Below are 17,609 nucleotides of genomic sequence, written 5' to 3' on the forward strand. Positions count from 1 at the left end.
GTAGAAACAGAGGGAGGGATACAGGGAGGGGGAAAGGAGTGTAGAAACAGAGGGAGGGATACAGGGAGAAAGGAGTGTAGAAACAGAGGGAAGGATACAGGGAGGGGCAAGGAGTTTAGAAACAGGGTTCCAAGAGGTTTTCATCTCCTCTAGTCCTCTACCTCCATCATCTCAACCCATATCCTCTACCTCCATCACCTCATACCCATCTCCTCTACCTCCATCACCACATACCCATCACCTCTACCTCCATCACCTCATACCCATCTCCTCTACCTCCATCACCTCATACCCATCTCCTCTACCTCCATCACCTCATACCCATCTCCTCTACCTCCATCACCACATACCCATCTCCTCTACCTCCATCACCTCATACCCATCTCCTCTACCACCATCACCTCATACCCATCTCCTCTAGTCCTCTACCTCCATCACCTCATACCCATCTCCTCTACCTCCATCACCTCATACCCATCTCATCTACCTCCATCACCACATACCCATCTCCTCTGCCTCATCACATCATACCCATCTCCTCTAGTCCTCTACCTCCATCACCACATACCCATCTCCTCTACCTCCATCACCTCATACCCATCTCTACCTCCATCACCTCATACCCATCTCCTCTACCTCCATCACCTCATACCCATCTCCTCTACCTCCATCACCACATACCCATCACCTCTACCTCCATCACCTCATACCCATCTCCTTTACCTCCATCACCTCATACCCATCTCCTCTACCTCCATCACCTCATACCCATCTCCTCTACCTCCATCACCTCATACCCATCTCCTCTACCTCCATCATCTCATACCCATCTCCTCTACCTCCATCACCTCATACCCATCTCCTCTACCTCCATCACCACATACCCATCTCCTCTACCTCCATCACCTCATACCCATCTCCTCTACCACCATCACCTCATACCCATCTCCTCTAGTCCTCTACCTCCATCACCTCATACCCATCTCCTCTACCTCCATCACCTCATACCCATCTCATCTACCTCCATCACCACATACCCATCTCCTCTGCCTCCATCACATCATACCCATCTCCTCTAGTCCTCTACCTCCATCACCACATACCCATCTCCTCTACCTCCATCACCTCATACCCATCTCCTCTACCTCCATCACCTCATACCCATCTCCTCTACCTCCATCACCTCATACCCATCTCCTCTACCTCCATCACCACATACCCATCACCTCTACCTCCATCACCTCATACCCATCTCCTTTACCTCCATCACCTCATACCCATCTCCTCTAGTCCTCTACCTCCATCACCTCATACCCATCTCCTCTACCTCCATCACCTCATAACCATCTCCTCTACCTCCATCACCTCATACCCATCTCCTCTACCTCCATCACCACATACCCATCTCCTCTACCTCCATCACCTCATACCCATCTCCTCTACCTCCATCACCTCATACCCATCTCCTCTAGTCCTCTACCTCCATCACCTCATACCCATCTCCTCTACCTCATCACCTCATACCCATCTCCTCTACCTCCATCACCTCATACCCATCTCCTCTACCTCCATCACCTCATACCCTTCTCCTCTACCTCCATCACCTCTACCCATCACCTCTACCTCCATAACCACATACCCATCTCCTCTACCTCCATCATCTCATACCCACCTCCTCTAGTCCTCTACCTCCATCACCACATACCCATCTCCTCTAGTCCTCTACCTCCACCATCTCATACCCACCTCCTCTAGTCCTCTACCTCCATCACCTCATACCCATCTCCTCTAGTCCTCTACCTCCATCACCTCATACCCATCTCCTCTACCTCCATCACCTCATACCCATATCCTCTAGTCCTCTACCTCCATCACCTCATACCCATCTCCTCTACCTCCATCACCTCATACCCATCTCCTCTACCTCCATCACCTCATACCATCTTCTCTACCTCCATCACCTCATGCCCATCTCCTCTAGTCCTCTACCTCAACACCTCTACCCATCTCCTCTACCTCCATAACCACATACCCATCTCCTCTACCTCCATCATCTCATACCCATCTCTTCTAGTCCTCTACCTCCATCACCTCATACCCATCTCCTCTACCTCCATCACCACATACCCATCTCCTCTACATCTACCTCCATCACCTCATACCCATCTCCTCTACCTCCATCACCACATGCCCATCTCCTCCACCTCCATCACCACATGCCCATCTCCTCCACCTCCATCACCACATACCCAATTCCTCTACCTCCATCACATCATACCCATATCCTCTACCTCCATCACCACATACCCATCTCCTCTACCTCATCACCTCATACTCATCTCCTCTACCTCCATCACCACATACCCAATTCCTCTACCTCCATCACCACATTTTAATAATTGTCCTCTTCATTTTCATTTGAATTCTCCTCTCCTTCTTTAACTTCTCCTCCAACTCTTTTTCTCTCCATCCCACTGCCCTGGTTATGACCAGTCCTCCGTTCCCTTGAGACGATGCTGCCCTTTCCCCCCCTCATCAATATGCATGAGCCCCCCTGCCATGCTCCAGAGTCCCGGCTAATCAGCCGGTGTCACTTTGGATTTGGCCCCGCCTGTCGGACCTTCGACCCCGCCCTGTCTGTCAAAGGGCCTGGAGGGTTGGCTGGCTCACTGACCCTGTGTCACTTCCCCCTTCCTGTCTCAGTCTGTTGATATGTTTTAGCATGATGCTTACATATTGGTGGAGATATTATTATTTAAATAGATGATAATGTTGATGATGGTCAACAGAGGAATATCAATCCCTAACCTTCACAAAGATATAATGAATATTATGGCTAAAACTATGCCAAGTGACACATGCTGCAGACATGTGTATTTCAAATGGTATGTCATGAATATGTTGACAGTTCTCTACAAGTATTAGGTGAGAGAGATTCCAGTCGATCCCTTCTGGCTCTAGACATGAGGGGATGTCAGAGCAGCTATTTAGCCTGGCTTCAGGTAGCTGCACCACCCTGTTTGATCGTGTTGAATTGAGAAATCCACTGAGAGGGGGATTGATGTATTTGCATGCCAATCACGTTCACCCTTCTCTCCTCGTGGATGTAGTCTGGGCAGGGGAAATGTGACAATGTGTGTCGTTATCAGTGTAAAAAAAATTACAAATCAGGTTTAGTTTAAATGCTTCGGTAGGTAATTTACCTGGATTTTCACTGTAAAAAATCTGTGAATATCTAACTCTCTATTTCTTTGGTTGGCCCTCTCTTTCTCCCTCTCATCCCTCTCTCTCATCCCTCTCATCCCTCCATCTCACCCCTCTCTCTCTCTCTCTCTCATCCCTCTCTCTCATCCCTCTCTCTCATCCTGCCCTCTTATCCCACCCACTCATCCCTCCCTCTCATCCCTCCCTCTCATCCCTCTCTCTCATCCCCCTCTTTCACCCCTTTCTCTCATCCCTCTCTCACCCCTCACTCATCCCTCTCTCTCATCCTTCCCTCTCATCCCTCTCTCTCATCCCTCTCTTATCCCTCTCTCATCCCTCCCTCTCATCCCTCTCTCTCACCCCTCTCTCTCATCCCTCCCTCTCACCCCTCTCTCTCATCCCTCTGTCTCATCCCTCTCTCTCATCCTCCCCTCTCAGTGTCTCAGATGGGTGTGGCCCAGGGACATAACATGTGTCCAGACCCGGGGATCCCTGACCGAGGGAGAAGAAAAGGATCAGACTTCAGGTAAAGGAGAGGAGAGAATGAGGGGAGAGTACTGTACATGAACAGAGAAGAGACTGAGACTGAGGGGAGAGTACTGTACATGAACAGAGGAGAGACAGAGGCGAGAGTACTGTACATGAACAGAGGAGAGACTGAGACTGAGGGGAGAGTACTGTACATGAACAGAGGAGAGACTGAGACTGAGGGGAGAGTACTGTACATGAACAGAGAAGAGACTGAGACTGAGGGGAGAGTACTGTACATGAACAGAGGAGAGACTGAGGGGAGAGTACTGTACATGATCACAGGAGAGACAGAGGGGAGAGTACTGTACATGAACAGAGGAGAGACTGAGACTGAGGGGAGAGTACTGTACATGAACAGAGGAGAGACTGAGGGGAGAGTACTGTACATGATCACAGGAGAGACAGAGGGGAGAGTACTGTACATGATCAGAGGAGAGACTGAGGGGAGAGTACTGTAAATGAACAGAGGAGAGACTGAGGGGAGAGTACTGTACATGAACAGAGGAGAGACTGAGACTGAGGGGAGAGTACTGTACATGAACAGAGGAGAGACTGAGGGGAGAGTACTGTACATGATCACAGGAGAGACAGAGGGGAGAGTACTGTACATGATCAGAGGAGAGACTGAGGGGAGAGTACTGTAAATGAACAGAGGAGAGACTGAGGGGAGAGTACTGTACATGAACAGAGGAGAGACTGAGACTGAGGGGAGAGTACTGTACATGAACAGAGGAGAGACTGAGGCTGAGGGGAGAGTACTGTACATGAACAGAGGAGAGACTGAGGCTGAGGGGAGAGTACTGTACATGAACAGAGGAGAGACTGAGACTGAGGGGAGAGTACTGTACATGAACAGAGGAGAGACAGAGGGGGGAGTACTGTACATGAACAGAGGAGAGACTGAGGGGAGAGTACTGTACATGATCACAGGAGAGACAGAGGGGAGAGTACTGTACATGATCAGAGGAGAGACTGAGGGGAGAGTACTGTAAATGAACAGAGGAGAGACTGAGGGGAGAGTACTGTACATGAACAGAGGAGAGACTGAGACTGAGGGGAGAGTACTGTACATGAACAGAGGAGAGACTGAGGGGAGAGTACTGTAAATGAACAGAGGAGAGACTGAGGGGAGAGTACTGTACATGAACAGAGGAGAGACTGAGACTGAGGGGAGAGTACTGTACATGAACAGAGGAGAGACTGAGGGGAGAGTACTGTACATGAACAGAGGAGAGACTGAGACTGAGGGGAGAGTACTGTACATGAACAGAGGAGAGACCGAGACTGAGGGGAGAGTACTGTACATGAACAGAGGAGAGACTGAGGGGAGAGTACTGTACATGAACAGAGGAGAGACCGAGGCTGAGGGGAGCGTACTGTACATGAACAGAGGAGAGACGGAGGCTGAGGGGAGAGTACCGTACATGAACAGAGGAGAGACTGAGGGGAGAGTACTGTACATTAACAGAGGAGAGACTGAGACTGAGGGGAGAGTACTGTACATGAACAGAGGAGAGACTGAGGGGAGAGTACTGTACATTAACAGAGGAGAGACTGAGGCTGAGGGGAGAGTACTATACATGAACAGAGGAGAGACTGAGACTGAGGGGAGAGTACTGCACATGAACAGAGGAGAGACCGAGACTGAGGGGAGAGTACTGTACATGAACAGAGGAGAGACTGAGGAGAGAGTACTGTACATGAACAGAGGAGAGACTGAGACTGAGGGGAGAGTACTGTACATGAACAGAGGAGAGACTGAGGCTGAGGGGAGAGTACTGTACATGAAAAGAGGAGAGACTGAGGCTGAGGGGAGAGTACTGTACATGAACAGAGGAGAGACTGAGGCTGAGGGGAGAGTACTGTACATGAACAGAGGAGAGACTGAGACTGAGGGGAGAGTACTGTACATGAACAGAGGAGAGACTGAGGGGAGAGTACGGTACATAAACAGAGGAGAGACTGAGGGGAGAGTACCGTACATGAACAGAGGAGAGACTGAGGGGAGAGTACTGTACATGATCAGAGGAGAGACTGAGGGGAGAGTACTGTACATGAACAGAGGAGAGACTGAGGGGAGAGTACTGTACATGAACAGAGGAGAGACTGAGGGGAGAGTACTGTACATGAACAGAGGAGAGACTGAGACTGAGGGGAGAGTACTGTACATGAACAGAGGAGAGACTGAGGCTGAGGGGAGAGTACTGTACATTAACAGAGGAGATACTGAGGCTGAGGGGAGAGTACTGTACATGAACAGAGGAGAGACTGAGGGGAGAGTACTTTAAATGAACAGAGGAGAGACAGAGACTGAGGGGAGAGTACTGTACATGAACAGAGGAGAGACTGAGGCTGAGGGGAGAGTACTGTACATGAACAGAGGAGAGACTGAGGGGAGAGTACTGTACATGAACAGAGGAGAGACTGAGACTGAGGGGAGAGTACTGTACATGAACAGAGGAGAGACTGAGGGGAGAGTACTGTACATGAACAGAGGAGAGACTGAGACTGAGGGGAGAGTACTGTACATGAACAGAGGAGAGACTGAGGGGAGAGTACTGTACATGAACAGAGGAGAGACTGAGACTGAGGGGAGAGTACTGTACATGAACAGAGGAGAGACTGAGACTGAGGGGAGAGTACCGTACATGAACAGAGGAGAGACTGAGGCTGAGGGGAGAGTACTGTACATGAACAGAGGAGAGACTGAGACTGAGGGGAGAGTACTGTACATGAACAGAGGAGAGACTGAGACTGAGGGGAGAGTACTGTACATGAACAGAGGAGAGACTGAGACTGAGGGGAGAGTACTGTACATGAACAGAGGAGAGACTGAGGCTGAGGGGAGAGTACTGTACATGAACAGAGGAGAGACTGAGACTGAGGGGAGAGTACTGTACATGAACAGAGGAGAGACTGAGGCTGAGGGGAGAGTACTGTACATGAACAGAGGAGAGACTGAGACTGAGGGGAGAGTACTGTACATGAACAGAGGAGAGACAGAGACTGAGGGGAGAGTACTGTACATGAACAGAGGAGAGACTGAGACTGAGAGGAGAGTACCGTACATGAACAGAGGAGAGACTGAGACTGAGGGGAGAGTACCGTACATGAACAGAGGAAAGACTGAGGCTGAGGGGAGAGTACTGTACATGAACAGAGGAGAGACTGAGACTGAGGGGAGAACTGTACATGAACAGAGGAGAGACTGAGGGGAGAGTACTGTACATTAACAGAGGAGAGACTGAGGCTGAGGGGAGAGTACTGTACATGTTTTTTTTTTACAAGAATGTGACTCAGGAATACTAATGAATATTAAGGAATACTCGGAAATACTAAGGAATACTACGCAATAGTAGGGAATTCTCATGAATACTAAGGAATACTACGCAATAGTAGGGAATTCTGATGAATACTAAGGAATACTAAGGAATACTAAGGGATACCAAGGGATACTCAGGAATACCCAGGAATACACAGGAATACTAAGGAATATTGCGTGTCTCCAAGGGAACCCTATTCCCTATATAGCACACTTCATTACACTACACTACAGACATAGGGATAGGGCCCTGGTCTATAGTAGTGCACTATATAGGGCCCTGGTCTATAGTAGTACCAGTTTGGGACATACATGTGTCTCTCTGTATCAGTGACGTGTCTCCGGTTTGTCACTGCGTCTAATACCGACAAATGGGTACGATCCGTCCCCCCACAAAGCACCGCTCTGTGAGGTCACAACAGGAAGCGTTTTTGGAGGAGATGGGATTGAGGTTATTTAAAGACTTGTTAAACAGAGGACTGAAACCTGTACATGCAGACAACCCTTCAGGACGGTAGTTTTCCTTCCCAAGACGTTGGTTAGACCAGAGTTACAGTCCATCTCTATGTGTATAACCCTCTTTCTCTCTACCTCCCCCTACAGGCGGGGAACCACGGTGCACTTCTCCTGTGATGAGGGTTATGAGCTGCAGGGCTCTAAGAGCATCAGCTGTCTGAGAGTCACAGACAGCTACGTAGGCTGGAGCGACGACCGACCCATCTGCAGAGGTATGGGTGGGAGGAGGGGGTCTCTCTGGTCATGTGTGTATCTGTGTCCCTGTGTGTGGGTGTGTGTGTGTGTTTGTGTGTGTGTGTGTGTGTGTGTGTGTGTGTGTATGTGTGTGTGTGTGTGTGGGGGGGGGGGGTATTTGTTCATACTGTGTGTTTATCAGTTAGCATGAGCTGGACTTGACTCTCAACTATCTACACTGGCAATCCACTGCCCACAAGGCGAATAAACTTCCTCCCATCGTTTAGTGACAAGCAGACAGAATGGTCACGGCCTCTGTGTGTCGTCCACGGCCTCTGTGTCATCCATGGCCTCCATGTGTCGTCCACGGCCTTCGTGTCTCGTCCACGGCCTGTGTGTGTCGTCCACGGCCTGTGTGTGTCGTCCACGGCCTCCGTGTCTCGTCCACGGCCTGTGTGTGTCGTCCACGGCCTCTGTGTGTCGTCCTCGGCCTGTGTGTGTCGTCCACGGCCTCTGTGTGTCGTCCATGGCCTGTGTGTGTCGTCCATGGCCTGTGTGTGTCGTCCACGGCCTGTGTGTGTCGTCTAATCTACCCACAACCTGTGTGGCTTTGTGTTGCACCCTAACACACCCAAACAGGCTGATGTTCTATTGACAACAACTGTCTGAATGTATCAGAGTAAAGCAGACAGACAGAGTCCCGTCTCTATTAGATTAATGTATCAGAGTAAAGTAGACAGACAGAGTCCCGTCTCTATTAGATTAATGTATCAGAGTAAAGTAGAGAGACAGAGTCCCGTCTCTATTAGATTAATGTATCAGAGTAAAGTAGAGAGAGACAGAGTACCGTCTCTATCCCTCTACACTCAAACACTCACTCACACGCACACATACACACACACACACACATACACACACACACACACACACACACACACACACACACACACACACACACACACACACACACACACACACACACACACACACACACACATATACACACACACACCACACACACACAGGTGAGATATCTCCGAGGGGATTGAAGAAGAGAAGGGTTTCAACAGTGACTATGACCTTACCTTTGTGGTCCAGTTTTCTACAGTCCCTTTGGCACTCATTTCAGAACCATGTGGTGATTATTCAAATCTCTAGACACAAAACTCAAAACGGTCATCACTTGTAACACAGGCTGTCCAGTGTTGAAAACATTGCATATCTTTAAAGAAACCTTGCAAAACATCACTGCAGTGTTCCTCACCTGGCTTACTGTAAAAACAGTACTTCTATATTTCCATCAACCCTGTCTTGTGGATTTGGCCACAGGTTCTCATCCACATCACAATGGATGTTTTCATTAGCTAAACATCTTGGGAAGAATCTTCGGAATCCAGGCCTGACACTGGTCTGCCGTGATGTCATTGCATGTGTCATCCATGGCCTGGAGAAGGGTGGCTTGTTCGTGAGGGCGCCTATCATTTACCTTCCACCTACATGTGGAGAAAAATTCCTCAATCGGTTTAGGGAAAGGAGAGTATGGGGGTGAGTACAGGGTGGTAAATTGTGGATGGGTCTGAAACCATGCTTGCACCATTTGAGCATGGTGGAACCTGACATTATCCCACACAATGACATAGGTCACGCCATCAGCTCTACAGACCTGATTTAGCTCATCAAGGTTACAAGGAGAGCTGCATTATATGATCCAATATGAGGTCTGCGTCCCACCCACACCATCTTCTGATATAGCCGCACACATGGTGAGGTTGGCCCCACGTTGTCCAGGTATTTGGATGGTTGCCCCCTGGCCAATGAAATTCCGACCTCTCCTCCTTGTCTTGGCCAGGTTGAAGCCTGCCTCATCCAAAAAGAGGAATTTGTGATGGTTTTCATCAGTATCCAGCTCCATCACCCTCTAAAAATACATTTTGGAAAGAGAATTACGGATTACAATGTGATCTAGAATTTGTGGGGGGGGGGGTTTCACAACAGGCATCTTGAAACTGAACATACCTGATCATACTCAGTCCTCAGTTACTTCACTCTGTCTGCATTTCTTTCAAAAGGCACACAGTATATCTGTTTTAGAGACACCTGGTGCCTTTTCAGCACGCGTGAAATACTCAGAAAACGTATGGCTTCCACATTGTTGAACATGTCATCATTGTCCAAGATGTGCTGCCGAATATTTGTCAGGCGAATATAATTTCTGGCCCGAACCAAATTGACCACAGCCCGCTCTTATTGGTCAATCAGAATGTTCCCTCTGCCTCCCTTATTTGCCCTAGTCTCAATTCTGCTGGGAAAATTACAGTAAGATCACATTTAGTCACATCACCTACTCTGTGGTACACATTGGCATGCAGTATACAGTCATTTGACAGTTGAGAGTAGCCAAATGTTTAGTGTATGCTGAAGACTTACCGGTTTTCATTGTGGAAAGTTCTGATGATTGAAGCCACGGTTGATCTTCTGAGGTTTGGTTGAATCATTGCAGCTTCCTCAATCATTGTCATGATTTACAACATGGTCTAAAACTATTGCTCGGATTTCATTGGAAACTCTTTGCTGTTGCTGCCGTTGTCTTGGTCCGTGGCCTTATCCTCTACCATGTTCCCCCCACAGCTCTACAACGAGGCCCACGACCACCTGTCAGAAGGGATGCTTGGTCCGTGGCCTAGTCCTCTACCACGTTCCCCCCACAGCTCTACAACGAGGCCCACGGCCACCTTTCAGAAGGGGTGCTTGGTCCGTGGCCTTGTCCTCTACCACGTTCCCCCCACAGCTCTCCAATGAGGCCCACGACCACCTCTCAGAAGGGGTGCTTGGTCCGTGGCCTTGTCCTTTACCACGTTCCCCCCACAGCTCTCCAACGACCACCTCTCAGAAGGGGTGCTTGGTCCGTGGCCTTGTCCTCTACCACGTTCCCCCCACAGCTCTCCAATGAGGCCCACGACCACCTCTCAGAAGGGGTGCTTGGTCCGTGGCCTTGTCCTCTACCACGTTCCCTCCACAGCTCTCCAACGACCACCTCTCAGAAGGGGTGCTTGGTCCGTGGCCTTGTCCTCTACCACATTCCCCCCACAGCTCTCCAATGAGGCCCACGACCACCTCTCAGAAGGGGTGCTTGGTCCGTGGCCTTGTCCTCTACCACGTTCCCCCCACAGCTCTCCAACGAGGCCCACGACCACCTCTCAGAAGGGGTGCTTGGTCCGTGGCCTTGTCCTCTACCACGTTCCCCCCACACCTCTCCAACTAGGTCCACGACCACCTCTCAGAAGGGGTGCTTGGTCCGTGGCCTTGTCCTCTACCACGTTCCCCCCACAGCTCTCCAACGAGGCCCACGACCACCTCTCAGAAGGGGTGCTTGGTCCGTGGCCTTGTCCTCTACCACGTTCCCCCCACACCTCTCCAACTAGGTCCACGACCACCTCTCAGAAGGGGTGCTTGGTCCGTGGCCATGTCCTCTACCACGTTCCCCCCACACCTCTCCAACTAGGTCCACGACCACCTCTCAGAAGGGGTGCTTGGTCCATGGCCTTGTCCTCTACCACGTTCCCCCCACACCTCTCCAACAAGGCCCACGACCAGCTCTCAGAAGGGGTGCTTGGTCCGTGGCCTTGTCCTCTACCACGTTCCCCCCACACCTCTCCAACAAGGCCCATGACCACCTCTCAGAAGGGGTTCTTGGTCCGTGGCCTTGTCCTCTACCACGTTCCCCCCACAGCTCTCCAACGAGGCCCATGACCACCTCTCAGAAGGGGTGCTTGGTCCGTGGCCTTGTCCTCTACCACGTCCCCCTACACCTCTCAAACGAGGCCCACGACCACCTCTCAGAAGGGGTGCTTGGTCCGTGGCCTTGTCCTCTACCACGTTCCCCCCACAGCTCTACAACGAGGCCCACGGCCACCTTTCAGAAGGGGTGCTTGGTCCGTGGCCTTGTCCTCTACCACGTTCCCCCCACAGCTCTCCAATGAGGCCCACGACCACCTCTCAGAAGGGGTGCTTGGTCCGTGGCCTTGTCCTCTACCACGTTCCCCCCACAGCTCTCCAACGACCACCTCTCAGAAGGGGTGCTTGGTCCGTGGCCTTGTCCTCTACCACATTCCCCCCACAGCTCTCCAATGAGGCCCACGACCACCTCTCAGAAGGGGTGCTTGGTCCGTGGCCTTGTCCTCTACCACGTTCCCCCCACAGCTCTCCAACGACCACCTCTCAGAAGGGGTGCTTGGTCCGTGGCCTTGTCCTCTACCACATTCCCCACACAGCTCTCCAATGAGGCCCACGACCACCTCTCAGAAGGGGTGCTTGGTCCGTGGCCTTGTCCTCTACCACGTTCCCCCCACAGCTCTCCAACGAGGGCCACGACCACCTCTCAGAAGGGGTGCTTGGTCCGTGGCCTTGTCCTCTACCACGTTCCCCCCACACCTCTCCAACTAGGTCCACAACCACCTCTCAGAAGGGGTGCTTGGTCCGTGGCCTTGTCCTCTACCACGTTCCCCCCACACCTCTCCAACAAGGCCCACGACCAGCTCTCAGAAGGGGTGCGTGGTCCGTGGCCTTGTCCTCTACCACGTTCCCCCCACAGCTCTCCAACGAGGCCCAAGACCACCTCTCAGAAGGGGTGCTTGGTCCGTGGCCTTGTCCTCTACCACATTCCCCCCACACCTCTCCAACTAGGTCCACAACCACCTCTCAGAAGGGGTGCTTGGTCCGTGGCCATGTCCTCTACCACATTCCCCCTACACCTCTCCAACTAGGTCCACGACCACCTCTCAGAAGGGGTGCTTGGTCCGTGGCCTTGTCCTCTACCACGTTCCCCCCACACCTCTCCAACTAGGTCCACAACCACCTCTCAGAAGGGGTGCTTGGTCCGTGGCCTTGTCCTCTACCACGTTCCCCCCACACCTCTCCAACAAGGCCCACGACCAGCTCTCAGAAGGGGTGCTTGGTCCGTGGCCTTGTCCTCTACCACGTTCACCCCACAGCTCTCCAACGAGGCCCATGACCACCTCTCAGAATGGGTGCTTGGTCCGTGGCCTTGTCCTCTACCACGTTCCCCGACACCTCTCAAACGAGGACCACGACCACCTCTCAGAAGGGGTGCTCGTCCCCTGCCGTTCCTTTGACCACCAAGTCTTCCTCGTCTTCTTCCTCCTCCCACTGCTTGACCTCTATTTTGACCTGGATCACCTGCCGGCTCCATGTTATCACTATGCTGCTGTAGGTGGATACCACTCAGTTCACTATACAGCTCCATGATATCACTATGCTGCTGTAGGTGGATACCACTCAGTTCACTATACAGCTCCATGATATCACTATGTTGTTGTAGGTGGATACCACTCAGTTCACTATACAGCTCCATGATATCACTATGCTGCTGTAGGTGGATACCACTCAGTTCACTATACAGCTCCATGATATCACGATGTTGTTGTAGGTGGATACCACTCAGTTCACTATACAGCTCCATGATATCACTATGCTGCTGTAGGTGGATACCACTCAGTTCACTATACAGCTCCATGATATCACTATGTTGTTGTAGGTGGATACCACTCAGTTCACTATACAGCTCCATGATATCACTATGTTGTTGTAGGTGGATACCACTCAGTTCACTATACAGCTCCATGATATCACTATGTTGTTGTAGGTGGATACCACTCAGTTCACTATGCAGCTCCATGATATCACTATGCTGCTGTAGGTGGATACCACTCAGTTCACTATACAGCTCCATGATATCACTATGTTGTTGTAGGTGGATACCACTCAGTTCACTACACAGCTCCATGATATCACTATGTTGTTGTAGGTGGATACCACTCAGTTCACTATACAGCTCCATGATATCACTATGTTGTTGTAGGTGGATACCACTCAGTTCACTATACAGCTCCATGATATCACTATGCTGCTGTAGGTGGATACCACTCAGTTCACTATACAGCTCCATGATATCACTATGTTGTTGTAGGTGGATACCACTCAGTTCACTATACAGCTCCATGATATCACTATGTTGTTGTAGGTGGATACCACTCAGTTCACTATACAGCTCCATGATATCACTATGTTGTTGTAGGTGGATACCACTCAGTTCACTATACAGCTCCATGATATCACTATGCCGCTGTAGGTGGATACCACTCAGTTCACTATACAGCTCCATGATATCACTATGCTGTTGTAGGTGGATACCACTCAGTTCACTATACAGCTCCATGATATCACTATGTTGTTGTAGGTGGATACCACTCAGTTCACTATACAGCTCCATGATATCACTATGTTGTTGTAGGTGGATACCACTCAGTTCACTATACAGCTCCATGATATCACTATGCTGTTGTAGGTGGATACCACTCAGTTCACTATACAGCTCCATGATATCACTATGCTGCTGTAGGTGGATAACACTCAGTTCACTATATACCCGTACCACAATATGAAATCAATCATCAGTAAAGAGTTGGCAGTTTTGGAAATGCAATTACATACCTACACTCAACATCCACTTTATTAGGTACACCTGCGTGTTAACGCAAATAGTCTGCTCCTTTGTGCAGCAAATCATGTGGCTGCCTGCAATTCAATATATAGAGTAGAGAGCTTTAGTTGTCATTCGACCAAACATTAGAACGGGCAAGATGAGTAATCTAAGCAACTTTGACCGTGGTATGATTGTTGATGCCACACATGGTGGTTCCAGCATCTCAGAAACAGCTGCCTTCCTGGGATTTTTTAAGCACTACAGTCTCTAGAGTTTACAGAGAATGGTGCGATAAACAAAACACATGTGGTTCTGTGGTCAAAAACACCTTGTTAATTACAGAGGTCAGAGGAGAATGTCCAGTCTCATTCAAGCTAACAGAAAGGCCTCAAATGCTCTAAAAACAGCCATTTAAAACAGTGATGTGCAGAAGGGCATCTCTTAATTAACGTCCAACACCGTGAATAATTCAGGCTGTTGTGGAGGCAAAAGGGGGTCCTACCCAGTACTAGAGAGGTGTACCTAATAAAGTGGCCGTTGAGTGTACAGTAATGTCAAATCTGAAAACATGGTCTGGAACAGTGGTACATGGGACCATAGAAACAGTGTCTGATGAAGAATGATGATGAAATATTACATCCATAGATAATGTAGTCCAATTGGTTCATGTTCCACGGTAATTGGTGTCAATGGATCTCGTTATCCTGAAACATTCATGATCTAAACATTGTTTGTCGGTTTCCATAAAATTATTTCCATCACAACTATGAAAATAACACATATGCAATCATGTATTAACCAAAGAAGTGTTAAACAAATCAAAATATATGTAATATTTTAGATTCTTCCAGGAATGGAGCCAACAAGTGCCACCCTTTGCCTTGATGACAGCTTTTCACACTCTTGGCATTCTTTCAACGAGATTCATGAGGAATGCTTTTCCTCCAGTCTTGAAGGAGTTCCCACATATGCTGAGCACTTGTTGGCTGCTTTTTCTTCACTCTGCAGTCCAACTCATCCCAAACCATCTGAATTGGGTTGTGGTCCGGTGATTGTTGAGGCCAGGTCATCTGATGCAGCACTCCATCACTCTCCTTCTTGGTCAAATAGTCCTTACACAGCTTGGAGGTGTGTTGGGTCACTGTCCTGTTGAAAAATACATGATAGTCCCACTAAGTGCAAACCAGATGGGATGGAGTGTCGCTTCAGAATGCTGTGGTACCCAGGCTGGTTATGTCACGCCTGCTCCCGCTCTTCCCCCCTGGCGCTCGAGGGCATTACACACACCTGCCTTCCCCCGTCACGCGCATCAGCAATCATTGGACTCACCTGGACTCAATCACCTCTGTCATTACTTCCCCTATATACAGTGCCTTGCGAAAGTATTCGGCCCCCTTGAACTTTGCGACCTTTTGCCACATTTCAGGCTTCAAACATAAAGACATAAAACTGTATTTTTTTGTGAAGAATCAACAACAAGTGGGACACAATCATGAAGTGGAACGACATTTATTGGATATTTCAAACTTTTTTAACAAATCAAAAACTGAAAAATTGGGCGTGCAAAATTATTCAGCCCCTTTCCTTTCAGTGCAGAAAACTCTCTCCAGAAGTTCAGTGAGGATCTCTGAATGATCCAATGTTGACCTAAATGACTAATGATGATAAATACAATCCACCTGTGTGTAATCAAGTCTCCGTATAAATGCACCTGCACTGTGATAGTCTCAGAGGTCCGTTAAAAGCGCAGAGCGCATCATGAAGAACAAGGAACACACCAGGCAGGTCCGAGATACTGTTGTGAAGAAGTTTAAAGCCGGATTTGAATACAAAAAGATTTCCCAAGCTTTAAACATCCCAAGGAGCACTGTGCAAGCGATAATATTGAAATGGAAGGAGTATCAGACCACTGCAAATCTACCAAGACCTGGCCGTCCCTCTAAACTTTCAGCTCATACAAGGAGAAGAATGATCAGAGATGCAACCAAGAGGCCCATGATCACTCTGGATGAACTGCAGAGATCTACAGCTGAGGTGGGAGACTCTGTCCATAGGACAACAATCAGTCGTATATTGCACAAATCTGGCTTTTATGGAAGAGTGGCAAGAAGAAAGCCATTTCTTAAAGATATCCATAAAAAGTGTCGTTTAAAGTTTGCCACAAGCCACCTGGGAGACACACCAAACATGAGGAAGAAGGTGCTCTGGTCAGATGAAACCAAAATTGAACTTTTTGGCAACAATGCAAAACCTTATGTTTGGCGTAAAAGCAACACAGCTGAACACACCATCCCCACTGTCAAACATGGTGGTGGCAGCATCATGGTTTGGGCCTGCTTTTCTTCAGCAGGGACAGGGAAGATGGTTAAAATTAATGGGAAGATGGATGGAGCCAAATACAGGACCATTCTGGAAGAAAACCTGATGGAGTCTGCAAAAGACCTGAGACTGGGACGGAGATTTGTCTTCCAACAAGACAATGATCCAAAAAATAAAGCAAAATCTACAATGGAATGGTTCAAAAATAAACATATCCAGGTGTTAGAATGGCCAAGTCAAAGTCCAGACCTGAATCCAATCGAGAATCTGTGGAAAGAACTGAAAACTGCTGTTCACAAATGCTCTCCATCCAACCTCACTGAGCTCGAGCTGTTTTGCAAGGAGGAATGGGAAAAAATTTCAGTCTCTCGATGTGCAAAACTGATAGAGACATACCCCAAGCGACTTACAGCTGTAATCGCAGCAAAAGGTGGCGCTACAAAGTATTAACTTAAGGGGGCTGAATAATTTTGCACGCCCAATTTTTCAGTTTTTGATTTGTTAAAAAAGTTTGAAATATCCAATAAATGTTGTTCCACTTCACGATTGTGTCCCACTTGTTGTTGATTCTTCACAAAAAAATACAGTTTTATATCTTTATGTTTGAAGCCTGAAATGTGGCAAAAGGTCACAAAGTTCAAGGGGGCCGAATACTTTCGCAAGGCACTGTATGTCAGTTCCCTGCTCTGCTTCAGCATCGATTGTCGTCTGTCTTTGTGTGCCGACGTTGTTCATGTTTCATGTCTGTCTAAATGTTGAGTCCCTGTACCTACTTCTCATCTCCGGTGTCAGTCCTTACAGGTTAAATGTGCTTTGAATTATAAATAAATCACAGACAGTGTCACAAGCAAAGCACCCCCACACCATCACACCTCCTCCATGATTGACGGTGGGAGCTACACAGAAGTTCAGCTGATGCATATCTTCCTTCTTCAGCGAAGAAGAGAGAAAGAGAGAGAATTAGAGAGAGCATGCATAAATAGACACAGGACACTGGATAAGACAGGAGAAATACTCCAGATATAACAGACTGACCCCAGC

At 49.0% G+C, this 17,609-nt stretch overlaps 1 protein-coding gene across 1 annotated transcript in view; it reads left to right on the forward strand.

The window, feature by feature from the left end:
* Positions 1–17,609, forward strand: part of LOC110518582 (CUB and sushi domain-containing protein 2) — a 552,259-nt gene that overhangs the window by 83,077 nt on the left and 451,573 nt on the right. The window contains 2 exon segments of the mRNA XM_036953653.2: positions 3,643–3,730; positions 7,661–7,785. Coding sequence (XP_036809548.2) covers positions 3,643–3,730; positions 7,661–7,785 — 213 coding nt within the window.

Source organism: Oncorhynchus mykiss, chromosome 18 (assembly GCF_057628025.1).
Source record: "Oncorhynchus mykiss isolate SJ-2025 chromosome 18, ASM5762802v1, whole genome shotgun sequence".
NCBI classification, from domain to species: Eukaryota; Metazoa; Chordata; class Actinopteri; order Salmoniformes; family Salmonidae; genus Oncorhynchus; species Oncorhynchus mykiss.